This window comes from Calypte anna, chromosome 15 (genome assembly GCF_003957555.1).
Source record: "Calypte anna isolate BGI_N300 chromosome 15, bCalAnn1_v1.p, whole genome shotgun sequence".
Taxonomy (NCBI): domain Eukaryota; kingdom Metazoa; phylum Chordata; class Aves; order Apodiformes; family Trochilidae; genus Calypte; species Calypte anna.
In genome coordinates, this window is record NC_044261.1 from 2,788,842 (window position 1) to 2,808,599 (window position 19,758).

A 19,758-nucleotide genomic window follows, 5' to 3' on the forward strand; every position below is an offset into this window, starting at 1 on the left:
GATCAGGGGGGTGAAAAAAAAAATACAACAAAAAAACAAACACTGAAATCAAGCACACAAATAAAAAACACTGCTCTGTGCTCTAGGAAGTCAGGTTTAAAAAAAAAACTGCTGTAAAAGTATGGTTTTGAGAGCCCTGAATTAAAGCCAGGAGCAGCAGCCACCCATTTGCAAGTTATTTTATTGCCCTTCTGTGCCAAACCTGCCAGAAGTGGGGACTGAGGCACCAGTTGCCTCTATTCTCAGTACTTCCTGAACAGCCCAATCAGGAAAATGACTTGGAAAATACAGAAATATCACAATAATTCACTAAACACCTCCTAAGGATGCCAATTTAAACCAAAACAGAAACAAATCAGAGTATTATGCATTCTCCTTACTAACCATCTACCCATTCTGGTAGTGTGAGACAACTAACACACATCTCAGCCCAAAGGTTATTATTCCATTTCCACATTTATCCTAAAATCAGCATTATCTCCTCAACCAGCTGTTCTTTCAGTGCAGCCACTTTGCCACCTACCATCCTCCCCAGGATGCAGGCAGCTTCTCATGAAACTCTCAGAAATCAGCCCCATCCTGGGCAAAGGTGACAGAGCAATGTGCAACTCTGCTGGCACCTTGGGAGGTTTGTAATCAGCTGGTGTGGTGAGAGGAAATGTTTTTAACTTTGAAGAAAAAATAAAAAGAATTCCTACTCCTCACCTACATGAGTACAGAACAAGCATCCTTGAAGAGGTTGGAGGTAATAAGGAGTAGTAGAAAATAGCCTTTAGCCTTCAGCAGGATCCAGGGTTTAATGTATGTGCTAAGGAGTCTCCCAGCCTCAGCAATCTGTGATTTGTCCTGCAGGTAGGAAATAAAATGAAGATTTGGCCTCACCTGAGACCAAGAGCTCCCCAGTCTGCCCAGGGCCTGGCTGCTTCAGGGAGGAGGCACCAGGCTGAGGAAAACTTCCCTAAAACCTCAGCTGAGGCAAAAATCCCACAAAAGAATTGGAAAGTAATCACACGTGTCCTTTTCTGGGTGACAAAGTCTCAGAAAGGTCAACAGACATCCCCACAGCAGACGTATCTCAGGGTTGATTATTAATATAGAACCAGAAGAGGACTCAAATTACAGGAACAAGAGCTACAGAGGGATCTGTGTGGGCTTGCAGAGCCTTCAAAGCCAGGTTCCAGAGAGAAGGGACAAGTCAAGCCCCTGGGAAATGCTGCCAGGGGACTGCTGACATTTTTTTGTGTGTGTTTTTATCCATTACACAACTGACATTTGACTGCCCCACCTGGCAAGATGAGCATCCTGGGTTACTCCCCCTTCACACACAGAACAATCCCCCCCAGAACCATCTCCTGGTGCCCAGAACCATCTCCTGGGCCTCAGAACTGCCACCACCTGATATTCTCTGCACATCTTCTTCAAGCTGGAAATTCTTCCAGCCCAGCCTCAGAACTGCAGTTTTTACAGAATGCCATCTCCTCCCCTGCCCACCAGCACTGAGGCAGCACTGCCAGCTTTCCTGTTCCCTAGTTCTGCATCAGCAGGAGGGTAGGGAACATCCCTCAGCCACCACAAATGGAACCCATCAAGAAACAAATTAAAAAAGGGCTTTTCTTCCATGTCTTATCAGTTGCTTTGCAACAGGGTTTCTATTTCTCATTGCTACTCAAGCGACAGATTATCAGGGAAAATTACATCAGGTCTTTTCTGCCCTCTGACTCATGTTCCTAAATAACTTTGGTTGACTCATTTCTCCTAACTTGCCTTGGCAGAAATGCAAGTTTCTCTTTTTCAAATCCACCATCAGTACTGCAAGATGTTAGCTGCACCCTGATTAAATGAAGCCACCAGAGCACCATGACACCAAGAGAGATATGCTATTTTATTTAAAATCAGACCACAGTAGATTACAGAAAGACTTTATTATGCAAACAAATCCACTGTACGTTCCACAACTCACCAGGCATATAAAATTGCCCTTTTATTACTGTCCAAGATTACACAGAGGAACTTCAGGTGCAGGACAACTCCACCTCCTCTGAACTCCCTGTTTGCCAAGTAGCTTTACACTCAGGCTACAGGAACTGTTGATGTGAGCACTGTATCTAAGTCATTATTCCAGTTTGAGAGGGCAGAGAAGTCCCAAAAGAGGTCAAGACTGAGGTTGTGGAAGTTGGGGCACTAAATAATAACCATTACCCAGGGCAGGACTGTGCCCAAGGCTCTGCCTCCCAGTGTCACACAAAAATTTATCTTCTGTAGAGTCCCCTGGTCACAAGGTGACCTCTGTGAGCAGCTGTGCTGGGACAACCCACTCTGCTTCCTCTAGGAGACAGCACTGAAGTGCAGGGAAATTCATCCTGGAGCTGGAAGCCTTCAGTGCTGATCCTTCACCAACCAAGCTAACAGCAGACACCTGGATTAGTCAGCACTCCCAAAACTGCACACACAAAAAGACTGGCAGAAGTCACACCATCTACAGAGAGCATTTTCAATGCTACCAACACTCTAAAGCCATGTTACACATCGTTTTTAAGAGATTTTTCTCCACTCCAATTGCTCAGGGGAAGTATATGCTATTTGCAGCAAACATTAAAAATCCTCAAGACAACATAATAATAATATATATATATATTTTGGCAAGCATACTGAGTCACCCCCTCTCAAGTCTCAGCTTGCCTATGGCATTTTAATCTCACTATCTTATAAACAGTGCAAATTAGTATGATCCTAAACAGCCTAGGCATAGCAGAATTTATTTATTAGCTACAAAAGAACAGGAGAAGCTGTTGAAGGGCAAGAGGTCCAAAGCACCAACACATCTCTTGCCCAACTCGTTCAAGTTAGTGTTTTGTTGTGTTTATTTCTGCAAGGGTTTAAACAGCTCTCCACAGTCATTTTCTCCTTTACCCTTAAACATGACCAGCATCAAGTATATATTTACAGTTTGTGTGCACAAACACACACAATTAATGGCAAAACGTTTCCCATGAGCAGCTGGATTTCAGTTACCAGGTTGCTATAACTGAAACATCACATTAATTACATTATCTCTGTGTTCAAACTTACCCATCAGTGAAGGCAACTATAAGCTTGCAAACAGCAGACACAGCCTTTCTTTTTTTCTGTAGGAGGGTGAGGTTTGTTTTAAAAGAAAGTGCTCTTGAAGAGCCCTTAGAGTTAAGCAATGGCCATTCAAATGATAAAATTGCTAATATCCTAGTATTACAATCACAAGTAGTGATCCTAAGGCACATCAGCCACAGGCATATGCAGTGATGCATTGGTTTGCTTTCTTCCAGAAAAATTGCATTAGCTTTGTCTGTATTTAGTTTGCACAAGAGTCTTGTTTTTAGATAAAGTATCCCTGAAAGGTCACGTTATCACAAAAGGTACCAAAAGACAGAAAATTTAACAAGTAGTAAAAATATTTTTAGGCTCCTAATACCAATAAAGTTAGATACATAAAAGGCAGTGCAAATTCACAATACACTTATCCATCACCTCCAACACCTCAGAGGATTCTCAACCCTCAGAAAAAAAAAAGTTGGCACTTGATAAGTGTAAAATACACCTGGCTGTTTTTATTCAATGTTAGCAAAACTAATTTGAGAGTGTTTTAGAGATTTTTGTGTAGCAGGCTCAAAGGATGAATTTCTGTACTCAGTTACCATCCTGGTAGCCCTCAACCTACCTTAATTCTTTCTAGGACAGAAATAATTTCTACAGCAGACATGTTTAGCATTCAGATACAAGAGCTGCCATCCAAATATCAGCACTAATAGCACAGCAAAATTACTTTGAAACGAGTCATAATTAACCATGCTTATACAAAGCTTCAGTGAGAAAAGAATACCAAGATATTACATTATTTAAAAAATAAAAAAACCCAAACCACATCCTGTACCATCACTAGATTACAGAAAAAGCACACTTTGCAAACAAATCCAATGCACATTGCTTCACAAAACCCTCTAGACTTGCACTGGGGAATTGGTTCAGATGCCACTGACACTGACCAACCTTCTGCCCTTTGTTTTCAGAAGGCAAAGCAAGCCAAACAACCATATTTTCAGAATGGAGAACTTCCTGTTATGAGCTTAATTTCAGATTAGTATTTGCCAGCAACTGCCACACTCCAGAGGAAATGATTAAGGAATAGTCAAGGGCCTTATGTTAAAAAAAAAAAAATAAAAATTCTCTTTTGACTGAATACAGTCTTCCAAACAATGTAGTGTACTCCAGGACAGTGATGTGAAAGTGTTTTGAAATAATCAAGGGGCTAGGACAGAATGTGAATATCCTAAAGTATTGTGAACTAATTGGAAGTTGTTTGTGGATGTGAGAAATTGGCAATGAATTTCTGGACAAATTCTCTGCAAGCAACAAGTGTTAAGATTTGTCTCCCCCACTGCCAGATTAAAATACCAGCATGTGTCTGCACTTCAGGCTTCAAAAGTCACATTGAGAACGAAATCTGAGCTCTCCTAAATTGCCTCCCCCCTTCAGAGGCACAAGAAAGTCAAGAAAGAATTATGTAATATGCAAACAGCCAGCATGGAGTTCAAAAAGCTTTCCTGTTTTGCCTGCTTGCAGCAGAATGTTACCTGCAAATTCCAGACAGAGATGGATGCCAAAAACTGCAAAACTAAAGGAAATGGGAAAGTTAAAAATAACTCTTCCAAGTGAGAGACTGAGTTGGGAGGATAAAATGAAACTGTGGAGCTTCAAGTGGGTAATCACATGAAAACCCAGTATTTGAATAAGAAAATACCCTGCTTAGATTCCTGGAATCACATGATATCAAAAGCTAAGCACCTGTGTAAAAAAAAAATAAAAATCACTGCTGTATCCAAGGTGTGGAACATTTAAATAAAAAACCTGTAAGAAAGAGTATTAATAGACAAGGAAATAAAAATGCCTGGTAAAGTTTCTACAAAACTCTAAACTGGTTCTACAGTTTAGTTTAATTTCAAGAGACCAGGACCTTCAGGGTCTCAAGCTCTTTAGAAGTGGGAGGAGTGTGTGCTTCTACTGTGAAAATTTTAATGTAATGACTGAAATGTAGAAGTGAAACTCTTGTAACTTTCACTGTTGAAAAAACCACAGAACATTTTCTGACAAGTTTCAGCTCAGTGAGCTCTAGAAACGTTGTGCACCTGGCCACAAAATGCTGCTGTCTGGGCAGGCTGCAAAGGATGCTCTGCCCAGGACTCACAGATGGTTGTTACTAACCAAACACTGGCACTGTCAAAGAATTCTTTAGAGAGACAAACAGCTCCCAGTTTGCCACACATCCATCCAGCATGAGAGCAGAAAAGGATGCTGATTCACCATCACTAAAGAATTCAGGTTTGTAACGTCAGGAAATCCACTCTACAATTTCACAATTTGATGGATTTACAGAATTAAGACCCTACCCCCTTCCTAGACAGACCTCGTGGTCACTGATATTTGAGAACAAAGATAATCACATTTACCAAATGTAACTGCAAACCTCTGTGCCACAGCTTGGATTTTTGTACTCCGTTGTGCAAAAACCAGAGGCTTTCCATTGCCTACATCAAGTCTCTGATGGGGAGAGAAAGGAAACAGAAGCACCAATAGGTAAGTCAGGACACCAAAATATTCACTGGAGGATAAAGCCAGGGTGTGGTGGAAGGCGAGGTGGTCTTTGGGGAAGAGGTGGAGGGTACTGTGGTACAAACTGAGATGGGTATCCTGGCTGTGGTGTTTGAGTTGCAGACTGAGCTCCTGGTCGAGGAGGAAGAGGAGGGTAGGGAGCACCTGGAAAAGCAAGAGGAGGTCCTGAACTCATGGCTGCAGTGAAGGGAGTAGGGAAACGTCCTGCAGGGACCGAGGAAGGTGGAGGGGGAGGTATCCGTCGGGGCACAACGGCAGGAGGAGGGGTTGCATCCAAAGTGTAGGAATCTTGAGGTGCTGGTGTTGGGTCGGGTGGTCGGGGCTGAGCCTGTGGCTGGCCCTGGGGAAGTCTCTGTCCCTTCAGCACCATTTCTTGGAGCTTCTCAATTTTCACCCGCCGCAGGTGAGCCAGTTTGCGCTTGCTCTGGTACTCGTCGATGAAGGAATCCAGTGGGATTTCACCATCAAGAAATTTTTCTGCCATATTCTGTCAAGGAGGGAAGAATCTTTGAGAAAACAGCATACTGCAAGAGAATCTAAATGGCTTCTATCCTAAAAATAGCATCATTTTGCCTGTGATTTTCCAGCTTGCATATGGAAGAGGACTGGCACACTAAGAATTCTGAGCACAGTTTTGGATCAGCTATTACTCACAGAAGCACTGGGAGTTCAGTATCATCTCTGCTTAAATTTACACTGAAGCAACAGCAGTAAGAACATCTGAAACTAGCTCTGAACATTCCCCTGATCACCAGAGATGGGTACATATCAAATTCAACAGCTTTCCAGATTGCCAGCTAAGCTGAATTACAGCTCTGCGCTGCTTGCAATGCCAACAGAAACACTGAGAACTAACTCTGCAAGCCTCAGTACAGAGAGGCAGATTACTGCTAAGCCTGGCTTAATGCTCACACTTCCTTGTAGCTTTGGGTAAATGAGGTTTCATAAAGAGAGGTGACCATACATGTAATCACAAAATTCCAACTGTCCTGGGAATGCCTTTGTGTGATCACAGCTCAGGGCCATTAAGCAGATTTTTCCCCTGATGTGGTTCTAGAGAATGTCCTACAGGCAAAGAAATTAAAAAAACCAAACACTTCCATTTTTCTGAAAACAGATCAGCCTTCAGGCACTTGCAGCACAGCAGCAGTGAGTACTGGTGGCTGGACAGATATGTTCAAATCACAATGGAATTTTTCACCAGAAACGTGGGAGAAAAAACAGGGCAGGCAGTTTTTCATTAGGTTACTAATTGACATTTGCAATGGATTAATCATATACCAGGCAAACACCATTAAAAAAACAAACTTTCACATTTATATTCTATGCCAAGGAAGTAAGAGAGCTTGGCTTTTTTTTCTTAAGAGTTTTCTCTCTTAAACATCAAAGACTTCAAGAGTAAAAAAATTACTCAGATAAAAAAATTGTCCCTGAAACCAACTGACTGACGTTCAAAGCAGAAACCAGACCACTTTTTGAAAAATACCCCTTTAGCCTGTTACATGGTCACCACAACCCTGCAGCTATTGCACTGAGAGCCTTTGGTAATGGTGTAAGGGGCAGAACTGAAGTGCAGCCCTTACCTCTGTGTCCTCCTCAATCTTGGCCCCTTCTGTCTGAAGCAGCGCGAGCAGCGTCTCCAGGGAAGCGTTACTGGATTGTCTGTCTGTAATGGCACAAAAAGAACAGTAAATGACAACAAGTGACATCTAACTGAAGCTGTACAGCCTCAGCAAGCACAGGCACACCCATACAACCAGCTCACTCCACTGTCCATGATAGCATGATCTACTGTAAGAAAATAAATTAAGTCGTTTAGGGATGCTGTCAGCGCTAAAAGCCAAAATGTGATTACAGTGATGCTGAAAGACAAAGCACTTTGTGCAGTATCAGATGCACAACACTTGGTAATTCAGTATGAAATGAGGAAGGTAAATGTAATGTGCTGTTTGATTTATGATACATCAACAAAAATTCAAATTGTGCTTTGCTTTTTAGCAAGGGAAATTAATTCGATCACTTACAGACCCGTAGGTCAACAACAGGGAGGTAACCACACAGTAATAGAAAGAATCCTCATAGAAAGAATCCTCAGTGTCTGCTACTAGGTGTAACAGATACTTAATAAACCATTAGGAGCATGATCTACCTCAGAATGACATTTCATTTTGTACCCTAATTCACACATCTAAAAATGAGACACCAAAACCCAAATAAGAAACGTGCACTCAGAAAACAGCAAATCACAACTGTCAACAGAAAACGTTACCTAGTTTTGTTTTCTTTATCTGGTATGCTTCAAAAAGGACTTGCAGCTCCTGATATTTTTCAGTCAGGTTTGATTTCAAAGTCTCCAGCTTTGGCTGGTACAAAAGATTGCCTTCTGCCAGACTACGGTTGCTGGCAAGAGTCATGTCCTTGCTGTGCTGAACGTTTTGGGCCTAGAAAAAAATAAAAGTGTGTGAAATGACAGTGAAAATATCAAGCAAGTCAAACTGTTGCTTAGATAATAGCAGAATTTCAAAGCTTCTCAATAAACTATGGCATTGGACCATAATACTTCTGGATGTTTTATGAACCATGGGAATGTCTCCTGTTTTGGTGGGTATGATCAGCCTCAACTATTACACTCTTCTCACATGATCTCTTCTTTCCTGCTAGGCAAAAATCTTCTCACAAACACTGTTTTTACTGCTCTACTATTACACTATTTTGCTGGTGTATCATCTAGAAGGAATTAGATCTGTGCTGCAAACAGCATGTTGAAAATGCACTGTTGAAGCTCACAGGGGAAAGATCTTTGGAGAAATTACCCTGAAAATAAGGATATCTCCCTCCAGCTGGGAGCACCTCTGAAGGAGTCACTTTCTGAACAGGAATTATTACTGATTAATACTGACCTGAAGTCACTCACATATTTTTCTACATGCAGCAGAGTGCTCATTAAAGTGTTTCTTTTCAAGCTGGAAATGATAATTACTCAGAGTTTGTGTTGTGGGCAAGGACACATCCCCTCCTTTGAGGATGCAATGTAGATGCTTCTTCAGTCCCACCTCATGTACCAACCTCACAGCTATGAACACTGACAGATAATGCACCAATTGCTTTTAAAAATATCTTCAAATCCCAGCAGTTACATGCAGTAAGACTGCAAAGAAACATCACCCTTTATCTTACTAAAATGCTAAACCTTAGGACTGCATCATTAATGTGCTTCTCCAGAATATTCCTCCCCAAGTATGTTAAATCAATCCTGGATTCTTGCCAAGAGCTCATTTTTCAGTTTAATCCTTCTGCTGAACATACCCTTGCCCAAAGACATTGCTCCTAAAGAAAAATTACAGTTCTCAGAAAACCAAGATTGGGCAAGATTCTGAGTTTACTCACACACCCGTGATTTGATCAAAACAGTCTTCATGAGCTTTGGGAAAGCTGAGTACTTGGAGAAGCCTGCCCTGGTTGTCACATTAGATTCATTAAAATATCCAGACACCAAAAGGAAACAAAACCAAAAAAAAAAAAAAAAAAAAAAAAAAAGGGTGAGAGATCTGATTTCAGATTTTCAGTCTGAATCAACAAGTGGGAGAGTTTTCTCATGGCACAACAGACTGATTCTATTAAGCTGCCTTCAAACATCAACAAAAAGCTTGGTACACTTTGTGACCTCCAATATGCCTCTTCTAGCTCACATCATCCCTGTTCAGCCACAACAGATCATATTTACAGGCAGTTGCAGTGGATTCTCTTCCTGGACACTCCTGGGTGGATACAGGAGAGCCACACCTCAGGAACAGGAAAAGAAAAAACCCACAGAAGCTCTTCAAAAGCCTCAGAAAAGGAGCAGAATCCAGGTGTTCCTGGGTGCATCAGGTGAAAATGTTTTCCAAGGGTAGCAACAGAGTCTTCAAAACCAATTAGTTCCTTTTAAATGTTTACACACTGCCTTAATCTTCTAAATTCCAAACTGCTTCAATACTTAAACACATCTTTGGCCCCAGCTCTTCAAATACCAAAGTTTTATTCTCTTACACCCTGGTCTTGCTAAATCACTTTAAAAAAAAAAAAAGTCAAGGCAGGGATAATGCTGAGTCCTAAAGTTTACATCAATCTAAATAAAATTCACCCTTAACCTGTGAGAGGTGGAGAAACTGCATCTGTGACACTGTTTTGTCTTCTCAGGGTTCTCACATCAAGCCTAAACAAGCTTCCAGCCCTATGCTTGTGTTCATCTTGAATCCTTTCCAAGAATAAAAGGAAAATTCTCACGTTTGAATCCAACACAAAATAATTTGAACTGGTTCTTTCCTTTTGCTTCTCTCATAGGATCCAATGCTGTTAGACTGTCACTTTCAGAAAGCCTAAGCCTTGGTATTTAGCAGGTTTTTGTAGTAATTATGAAAGGAATTAAACCACACATGATTTAACTGCTTAGTTACTGGCATCCAGCTTCTTTCCATCACCACCAGCTTTGTTCACTCGCATGCAAAAAGATTCATGGCTCTCCTCTTTCACCATTTTAATGAGCAAACCATTTCCTTCAAGAGACTTCCATTTGATCTGGTGATTGCATTTCCACTGCTTGAGAGGCTGACAGGCTCATTTCAAAGCAGCTGTGCAGCCAGTTTTATGAGTGAACTTCCATCCTCATCCAGGATGAGGACCCTGGGTGTTTCCTCCAGAGAGACAAAAGCCAAGACACAAACCACTCCAACCCTCAAGAGCACAAATCCCAGGAAAAGGAATCATTTTCTGAACTCATGTAATAAAAGGAGAGAAGGGAGAGCTCCAGTTAAACAGGCAGAATAACTGAAAAAGCTTCCTGAAGTCAACTGGGGCTTTTGTGGTGTTTTAAACCCTATTTTTAAACCCCTCTTCTGCCTCAAGGATCCCAATGTCCCTCAGCAGGACTGGGGAGGAGAAGGAGGAAGGAAGTGCCTAACTTTCTATGATGGTTTTCTGAGTAACACTTAAATCATTTCAATTGTGTAAAGATGAATAAATATGAGCATGAAATGAGGTACCTGAGCTGTAAAAATAAGAAAAAAATTATTATGACCTCCCTACACCTAATGCTGAGTGACATCCTGTCCTTGGCATCTGCTATCTAGCAACTATGGACTAGTCTAAACCTAGCACAAAGTCTTAAATACTTGGTTTAAAACTGAAAAATTTCAGGTAATCTCACTTAAAGCAACAGTGCTTGAAATTACTCAAGATTAATGACTTTAATACTACCACATTATACCACTTCTAAAAAGGAATCATTTTTCTCTGCAAAGTTGGACAAAAACCATGACTGACATTCAATGATCAGTTCAAGGGTCACTCTTGAAGTCTTTACTTCCAGCATCAGTCTGTCAAATTTCTTTTAAAAATGGACAGTTGAAGAGATGAGAAACTCAAATTGAATCTTACTCAAAACCATGGGAAGAACTAATTCCTGGAATACAAGGGAAACTCAGGAATGACATTCTTAAGGAGGAGCTGGAGAAGACCCATGCAGGGCACATAAAAAGGCTGAAGTCTGCAGGACAAGGAAATTCTATTTCACAACAAACAGAACCCATGCAAATACCAAAGCAATGCTCCTAGAACACAGGCACAATTTGACACACCAGAATAATCTCTGCTACTGCTGCTAAATCCCACGTAATGAACTTTTCTGCAACTGTTCCACTGCATTTAGAAGTTAACTCACGGAATCAGAAAAGCCAAAAAATCAATTAAAAAGAAGTCCTATAGAAAAACTTTCCAAAAATGCTGGTAAATTTAAAACAAACAGTTGAAAAATCATCCAGCAGTCAAGGATCCAGCACAGCAGTCTATTAAGATTATCACTGCAGCACAAAGCAAGCTTTCAGCATCCATTCCCAGCTCTCCACAAGCCCAACACAATAGAAAAGCAAGGAACAAATCCAACAGAAATTCTTTTTTTTTTTTTTTGTGTCAGCTGTGTGCATGTCAGGGGGGAGCTTTCTGCACCAGAGGTTCACCTGTCCACTAGAAGTGCAATGGAAAAAAAGTTGAATTTTAGAGAAGGAAACACACACCCCTGGAGAAGAATTGCTAACAAGAGTATTGAGGTCATGAGCACTTCATCAGGCAGGAAACATTCAGCTGAAAACAGATGAGAAATACCAGTCAGAATCACAAGACATAATGAAAGAAGACAATATTAAAAAAAAAAAAAAAAACCAACACAATGGGACAAATGAGGCAATGATACTGAGCTGCTTATAAAAGGATTTACGTGGCAGAAGGATTTGCCTACCACTGAGCAGATCACTCAAACCAAACTCTGTTGGGTGCAAGAATATGAAGGCATGGACACAAGGAGGTTATTAAAGACAAAACCCCATGGTTTATGCAGCATTTCAAAATGTAAAATGCTTAAAAGAAAGTTTCTTTAGCAGAAATAAATAATTTTATGCAATGTTTTAATAAATAAGCACTTCCAAGACCAGGCAGTAACAACTGCTTGAAAACTGAGATTCTCCAACTTTAATCAACTGCAGCTTCAGCTCATCCCACTTTCTAAAAAGGAAGAAAAATGCAGCATAAAATTAAAACAGAAGCTAGTACTAGCTTAGTGACATTTTTACTGTTTATTTTTTATTTTTTACTCCAAAATAATGGTTTGCAGCACGAGTTATTTGTGCAAAATGTCTCTGAGAAGCATCACTCCCATTCATCCAACAACAGCACGTTCCCAGAAGAACAATTCCAGACCAGATGCCTCCTGAGATGCAGATTGAGGGACTGAAATCCCAGCTACCCACAAAGTCCATCAAGTGCTGCCCTAATTATAAGTTTGCTTTGGCAAGCACCACTGCAAGTAGTCTCCCAGTACTCTCAAGAAAAAGTTTTATAAGGAACTATGAGTGAAAAGAAGTCTAAAATGGTCCCATTTTAATTGCTTTACACGTAGGGTACATTCACATCAGTTTTAGGTGTCTCTGGTCTTGCTCTAGCCCTTATCATCCCCACATTTCTCTCTTTACATACTTGTAAATTAGGAATAAAATCAGCAAAAGTGCAAGGAGGCACATTTGGAGTGTCAAATTAACCCCTGAAAGAGGAGCTGACAGGTGCAGAGCAGGAGAGAGACTTCTTTTACAGGAGATGATTGAAGAGAGCTTTTCATTACATCCTGGGGAATGCTAATGGACTTTCTAACAACATCTGTTTGGTAATAAATATTAACACAAACTCCAAAGTAAAGAGATTTGCTAAATTTTGACCTTCTGGTGATGTCACTCTGAGCTTTAAAATGATAAAATGAAACCAAACCTAAGATGTAATTCCTAAACCTTTATTCCAGAGGCAAGGGAAGGCAGCCAGAGCTGCAACTTGTGCCCAGCACAGCCAGGCAGGTTACTCATTTTTTGCTTAGCTGGAAGAGCCAAATCCACAGTTGTCACCAAGTCTAATTCCTAACTTTGTAACTAAATTTCATGTTTGGCAAACAAGAACATAACCACTCACACCGTGTGGTTTTAGGGCAGCCCTGGGAATCCAAGAAACCCGGGCACACGTTCCCATGGTTTTACAATGGACTTTCTGCACTGCCCCATCTTTTCAAGCAGCTTTTGAGAAAAGGGTTAGGTACAAAAAGCCCTTCTGTGCTTGCCAGTGTGCTCCAAAATCCTGGAATGAGAGGAAAGGAATAAATTTCTGACTCCTTCATTTTGTATAATTAAGGTTTTGAAAAGCAAATAATTTTTGGCAGTAGAATCCTAGCAGGCTGTAACACAGTGTTGCACTCTTATTAATGTGATGTTCCAGGAGATAAAAAGAAAACTCATTTTCCCAGCAGGAATTCATCAAACTACCAGGACTGTCAGGTCACAAACTCTCCCATCTCTGCTGCTCAGTGTTATCACACCAAGGTTGGCTTTTATAAACAATGTACTTTTATTTCATGAAGATGAATACTGTAGATGTACTACAGAGATTAACCTCAAAGGATTACAAGAAAAAAAAAACCAACCAACACCACCTCCTGAATTTTAAAAGACTAGAAGTGCCAGACAATTGGCTTCCTTCCCCTTTCTATCAGACAAGATGTTCCTTGTTCAAGCACTAAAAAGCCCAGGGGCTTCAAAAACAACCTTAGAGGCTGAAAAAGCAGCTTAACTCTCTGATACCATTTCTCTCCATACCTGAGGACAGGGCATGAAGGGCACTGCATGTGCACATTTCCTCAGCCAAGTATGACTGTGCCCATGAGCACACACAGAGATATATATATGTGTATATATATATATACACACCCACCCACAATGACATCTACAAGTTCTGCTCAAATGCTGCACAGAAATACATTCCCTCCAAGGCTGGAAGGTGCCTATTTTTAGCTATTAGCAAGAAAGCCAAGTGGTTTCTCCAAATCCTCCTCTTTGTGAGCAAAACACTGGGGTTTGAGCTGGGCTTCCCTTGCAACAAAGGGAGCAAAGGTTTTTTTTTCAGTTCTGGGATAATCAGCTTTAGTCAACTTTGCCACTGAAAATACAGTAAGCTCAGAGAAGTGACTGAGGAATCTTGATTTAATTGGCATGCCACAAGGAAACTGTTCATCCAGGGACTCTGGAATAACCCTATAAACTAGGTTGTAGGGACTGAAAATGAAAATATGGACTGAAAACCTAATACCTACACGAGCAGCAGTGGGTTCACCACAGTTCCTCCTTGATGCTCAGGATTTCCCTCTCTCCCTCTTCCAGTGAAAAGCTCAGGATCCAGCAGCACAGCCTCGTGCAGTGAACAATTCAGTGGAAGCAAAACCAGAATGAGGAAGAAGAATTTGTATGTGGCCAATTCCTTTCAAGGTGGGCAAATGCACTTCTGGTTGAAGAGACTCAAGTAAAAGGCTCTGCACCCCATAAAAAGAGGTTTATACCAGCCAGCAGTAGCACAGCCATATTTCCACACACCTCCAAACCCAGCCACACTTTCCAGACACCACAAAATATTCCCTCAGGCCTGGAGAATTTGACACTACAATTTAAAAGCCTTCTCCTGCCAACTAAAGAGGAAAACCAGAGGGTCAACCTGAGAATATGGCTTAGCTCTGCAGTGAGAGAGGATCTTCTCCACTCTGGTCATGAGGTTTTCAGTCACTTAGGACCCACAGTTTGAAGTATTAACAAATAAATAATCAAGAGTTCACTGAGAGCTTCTGCTGATGGACCTTGTCAGAGGAGAGGCTGAAACCAGCAATACAGCTCCCATTTCCAGCTTTACTATAAGCCCATTATAACCAGTTGGCATCCCTTAAATACTTAAGTGTTGATACAGAAGGATGCCAGCACCCTTGTAAACCAAAATGCCTTTAAGTTCTCTCACTGTTACCACACCAGTTTCTTCAGCAGTTCTCAGCTGAGATGAAAAGCCACCCCCTGCCCCCCTCTCACAAACCTATTTACACCGAGCTCAAAATACAAATTGTTTCATTCCCCAGGACACCTCATGATCTTTGGCCTCAACTTTCAGCTGACCTCTTCCTCTGGCAACACTTGGGCAGTTTGGGTTGAGGTGATCCCTGAGCAATTTCCTTGGAAGCACCAGAAGGGCAGGAATCTTAAGTTGGGGATACAGAGAGCAATTATAATTGATTTTACTTAATAAAGTTAAATTTTACTCAAGAAACATTACTCTTTCTCAAGAATATATTGCCAGGTTTTTTTTTTCCTAGGGCTTCTGTCTGTTAATTCAAAAATAAACCCAAACCAAGAAATACAACACCCAGAGAAGCACAGCACATTTTTTTTTTTCATTAAAGGGTTTCACCTTATTTCTTATTAGCCAGCTACATCTTTTAGGTGCATCCATGGCTAAATAAACCTGGAAGAGGCTCAGACCAGAACTGGAATACACTGGATCCACTGGCACAGTGAAAAACCAGTAGAGAACAACCCCAGCAGCAGGGAAAAAACAGGCTTCTATTTTGTTTTAATAAGCAGAGACCCAAAGGAACGGCTCAGAGGCTGAGACACTGACAAAGCCATTTCAGATAGGCAAAAAAAAAAAAAGAAAAAAAAAGGCAACAGAAAGCCTGACAGCCTTGGCTGCACCCAGCATACCAAGTCGGGCAGACAGAAATCCCTTTCATATCGCTTTGAATCAGAAAGTTGAGCTGAGATGGAGACCACAAATAGCATCGACTTCACCCGGACAAAATCCTTCCTTTTCGTGGCATTAACGGAAAAACTGATCCCACCTCCGGTCCCGCCGGTGCCTCCTGATTTAGTACAAACCGGGAGCGATTCAGCAGGGCGAATCCTCAGCCCCCATCCTCCGGGAGAAGTGCCCGGGCACGGCCAGCCCCATCCTCCCCTTCCCTTCCCGAGGGCAAACAAAAGGCTGGGAAAGGGGGAGGGAGAGGGGCAGGGAGAGCCCGGGGGCTCCGGACCGCCGAACCGGACCGGGAGGAAGGAGAGAGGGAAGGAGGGAAGGAGGGAAAAAGGAGGGGAAAAAGAAGGGAAGGAGGAAGAAAAAAAGAGAAAAAAAAAAGAGAAAAAGAGGAAAAAAAAGAGGAAAGGAGGAAAAGGGGGAAGAAGGAAAAGAGGGGGAAGAAGGGGGAAGAAGGGGTAAGAAGGGGGAAGAAGGGGGAAGAAGGGGGAAGAAGGGGGAAGAAGGGGGAAGAAGGGGGAAGAAGGGGGAAGAAGGGGGAAGAAGGGGGAAGAAGGGGGAAGAAGGGGGAAGAAGGGGGAAGAAGGGGGAAGAAGGGAGGAGGGAAGGAGTCACCTGCACCAGGGGGACACACAGGAACCCCCCCGATGGGGCACGGAGGTGTTGGGATAGCGAGCCCCGAGGGAAAGGGGGGAGGTGGGAGAAGCTCGGGGAGGTGAGGGGAGGCCTGAGCCCGGGTGCCCCTCACCTCTTCCATCCCGCGGGCCATGTCCTGGAGCTGCTCCTCGTCGTCCAGCAGCGCGCTGAGCTCCTGCAGGCTCAGCCCCTCCAAGCGCCGCACGTCCACCGCCATCCCGGCACCGTGCGGCCCGGATCCCCCCTTACCCAGCCTCTCTCTCCTTCCCTCCCGGCCCGGCCCAGTTTGGTCCGGTCCGGTCCGGTCCGGCCCCGCTCCCTCTCTCTCCCCCCCTCCCCCGGCCCCGCTCCCACCGCCGCCGACCGGAAGCGCCTCGCGCTGTGGCCCCGGCGCGAGGTGGGCACCGCCCTCAGCGCCCCCTGCTGGGGGGGGGCGTGGCGGCAGCGCGCGGGGCGGAGCGTACCAAGGGGGGAGAGAGGAGAGGGGGGGGTGGGGGGTGCTGGGCCGTACCAAAGGGGCAGTGGGGCGGGGGAGTCCCCGCGCCTCAGGGGAGAAGGGGGGTGCCCCATGGCGGATGCCGGGCAGGGGGGATCTGAGGGAAAAAGGGGGTCTGGGGGGGAATGGGAGAGCCCATGGGAGCGCCTCAGTGTTGGCTGAAGGAGAGGATGGGGCACGGCGATGCAGGGCAGGGGGGGAGCAGCCAAGCAGCAGCCTGGGGGGACAGGGGCTGGCTGCGCCCTGGGGGGAATCACCTCAGGTGCCCCGCGTCAGGCTTGGCCTCTGGAGCCCCTCACGGGGCTTTGTGTGGTGATGCCAGGCAGGTCTTGAGGCCCTGGGTGGGTGATGGAGGAGTCAGTGGCCTGGTGGGGACACTGGGGAGTTGTGGTCACAGTTACACTGCAGGCTTTGGAGTGGCACCGGGAGAGAGGGAAGGATGGAGGTGTTGGAACAACCCCAGAGTTCAGGCACCTCCCTGGCACGGCTGGGGCTCAGGAGTTTCTTTTCAGAGGAGTTTGTGGAGAGTGGAATCTGTGAGGTGAGGAGCTGAGCCCTGAGCCTCCACACCAGCACCAGGCACAGGGAGCTCCTGCCTGGAAGTGCTCTGGGCATTCCTCCTTTTGTTTATAACTGCCCAGCTGTAAATTAGGAAGGAAAATCAGTAGAATTACTCAACTCCTATTTCCTTACCGGGCTGGGACTTGGCTACAGTGAATCTCAAAAAAAAAAGGGACTGCATTATTGTGCTCAAGCCTAGGCTGAATACCTGCTTAGGCTAAAAATAGCTAAAATTCCAATCTTGCCAGGCTTTGGTGCTGAGTCCTTTTGTCTCAAGCATTTTCTTCTCCAAGAGTGCTTAAGAAATGACTCATCAAAGATGTATTTTATGGTGAAGTTCAATACTTTTGAAATGTCATGGAGCACAAGCTCTGCATCGATTAAAACATTAGAAGTAGATTTTATTCTGATTTGTACTCATTAAGTAACCACCACCTTATGACACACTCCTGGTAACACTCTGGAGCAGAAGCTCTCCAATGACTCCTGACGTTGCCATAGCTGATAAGGGCAATTATGCTTACAAATAATTAGTTGTGTTAACATAGCTGAAGCTGTATGCATCTCTAGGCGTGCACCAAGTTCCTGGCCTGCTTTTGTAGCAAAGGGAGTGTTTGTATGTAACAGGAGAGAGAACCAGAGCCCAAGCAACAAGGAATGGCAGGGCCCTGTGGTCACTGTCCTTTGTGTTTGACATTTTTGATCTAACTGGGAAAAAAACCAAACCAAAAAACACCTCAATATAATGAACTGAACCAGTCTCTGAGGCAATTCTACTAAAATGTTGTCATGTTATCTTCAGGAAGTGACCCTGTACTTCCTGGCAGAGCTGAATGAAGACATGACAGCTGTTCTGGTTGTTCTTTTGACCTAAAAGCACTCAACTCAGCTCTGCAACTCCTCTCACCCACCCCCCAAAATCACCCTCTGTCCTGATTATCCACAGGTAATAAAGACCAAGAAGGTGACACTGCTAGAGAAAGGCTTCTGGCTGCTCAGTGCTTCTGACAAGCACCATGCAAGCTGAGTGCAAGGTAAGAGAGAGGTGTTTGTGCAGCAGGAAGCTGAGCTGAGCTTGCTCAGGCTGGGCAGGGGGTGAAGAGCCATACAAACATTTGTCCACTCATCCACCTCAACATACACCTGCCCTGTGAGCTGAACTCCTCCTGCTTTGGGGTGCTCTGCCTGGAGTTGTACCCCCTTGGCAGGGACCCAGGTTTGCACAGCCACTGCTGCCTGACCTGGTTATCTAAACCCAGTAGATAGTTGCCACCCCAACAGGATATCATGTATCATATTTGCACATGCCCATCAAAAAGCTGGAGTTACACCCTTGTGTTAAACCAGGCTGTAAGTCTGCCCAGGCAAACACACACACACACACACACACACACACACACACACAGAGATAAATAAGTAGAAGAATGAGCTGAGGGATTAAAAGAAGCCCTCTCTTCCCTAGCACTTTGGTGATTTCAACTTCAGAGCATAGCTGAACAATTGGCATGGGGGGAGTGTGGTTTACAAGTCTGACTCAGCCTCATGCTGTAAATCAAGTTTTACCACTGCCTTTCGATGGGATCCTGAGCAGAGGGCTCAGCTTCCCTCAGCCTTTGCACCTTTTGCTTCAGAAGAGGAAGAATAATAAGTGCTCAGGCCTAGGAGAGGGTGAGGAAGAAAGGGTCACACTTAAGAGTGCTTGTAGAGGTGCTTGGAGTGAGTATCACTGGTGAAGGGCACTACTGTAGTGTCAATATGAGGTTGAGGGAGATGGTTTATAGCAGCCTTCTAAGGAGCTTTTCTGGAACTATCTCATTCTTGGTTATGTTGCATGGGGTTGATGGAAGTTCATTGCTCTAGACAGCAGGGAATGGGTTAAGTTACTCAGTGGTCATTTTTTGAAGTCAGAAGCCACATATCCTACCTATCCTAAAGCCATGAAGTCCTCACAGTTGCACAAATTAATGTAACTCATTTGTGCTCATTTGAAATCCATATTAAAGCCACTTCTCCCTGTGTAGATTCATTTTTGTTCCTGCAACACTGGAGAGGAGTGTCTGTATTAAACATCTGCTCTGCTTTGGAGTACTTTGATCACCATCTGCATCTGGCTGAGTTCTCAAGTTTGGCCAGGAAAGGAGCTGAGTTTGAGAGACAAGATAGGGGCCAGCAGCAGCTTTTGTATGATTATATATTCTACTTGTCCAAGTGGGAAGGTGCCTTTCCAGCCAGCAGTGCTCATTAAAGATAAAGGTTTTGTGGCAACATATTACTCTGACAGAATAGGAAGG

The 19,758-nt window shown here is 43.7% G+C and overlaps 1 protein-coding gene across 2 annotated transcripts; it reads right to left on the minus strand.

The window, feature by feature from the left end:
- Positions 1 to 1,858: 1,858 nt before the first annotated feature.
- Positions 1,859 to 16,788, minus strand: VPS37B (VPS37B subunit of ESCRT-I). 2 transcript variants are annotated; one of them, XM_030460591.1, is made up of 4 exons: positions 16,523 to 16,788; positions 7,913 to 8,084; positions 7,227 to 7,309; positions 1,859 to 6,130 (listed from the first exon to the last, which is right to left on the minus strand). In XM_030460591.1, exons 1-4 carry the CDS (start codon positions 16,625 to 16,627, stop codon positions 5,630 to 5,632), a joined length of 861 nt encoding a protein of 286 aa, XP_030316451.1. In that variant the 5' UTR covers positions 16,628 to 16,788; the 3' UTR covers positions 1,859 to 5,629. The 2 variants fall into 2 exon arrangements, with proteins under 2 accessions (XP_030316451.1, XP_030316452.1); XM_030460592.1 differs by lacking the exon at positions 16,523 to 16,788 and adding an exon at positions 15,863 to 16,043.
- Between the last annotated feature and the right edge of the window lie 2,970 nt (positions 16,789 to 19,758).

Bases quoted from the DNA above. Each gene is read 5' to 3' on its own strand.
- VPS37B (XM_030460591.1), bottom strand. From the start codon at position 16,627: ATGGCGGTGGACGTGCGGCGCTTGGAGGGGCTGAGCCTGCAGGAGCTC. The intron at 8,085-16,522 runs GTGAGGGGCACC...ATTTTTTTCTAG, and splicing joins TGGCCCGCGGGATGGAAGAG to GCCCAAAACGTTCAGCACAG. The intron at 6,131-7,226 runs GTAAGGGCTGCA...CCTCCTTGACAG, and splicing joins AGATTGAGGAGGACACAGAG to AATATGGCAGAAAAATTTCT.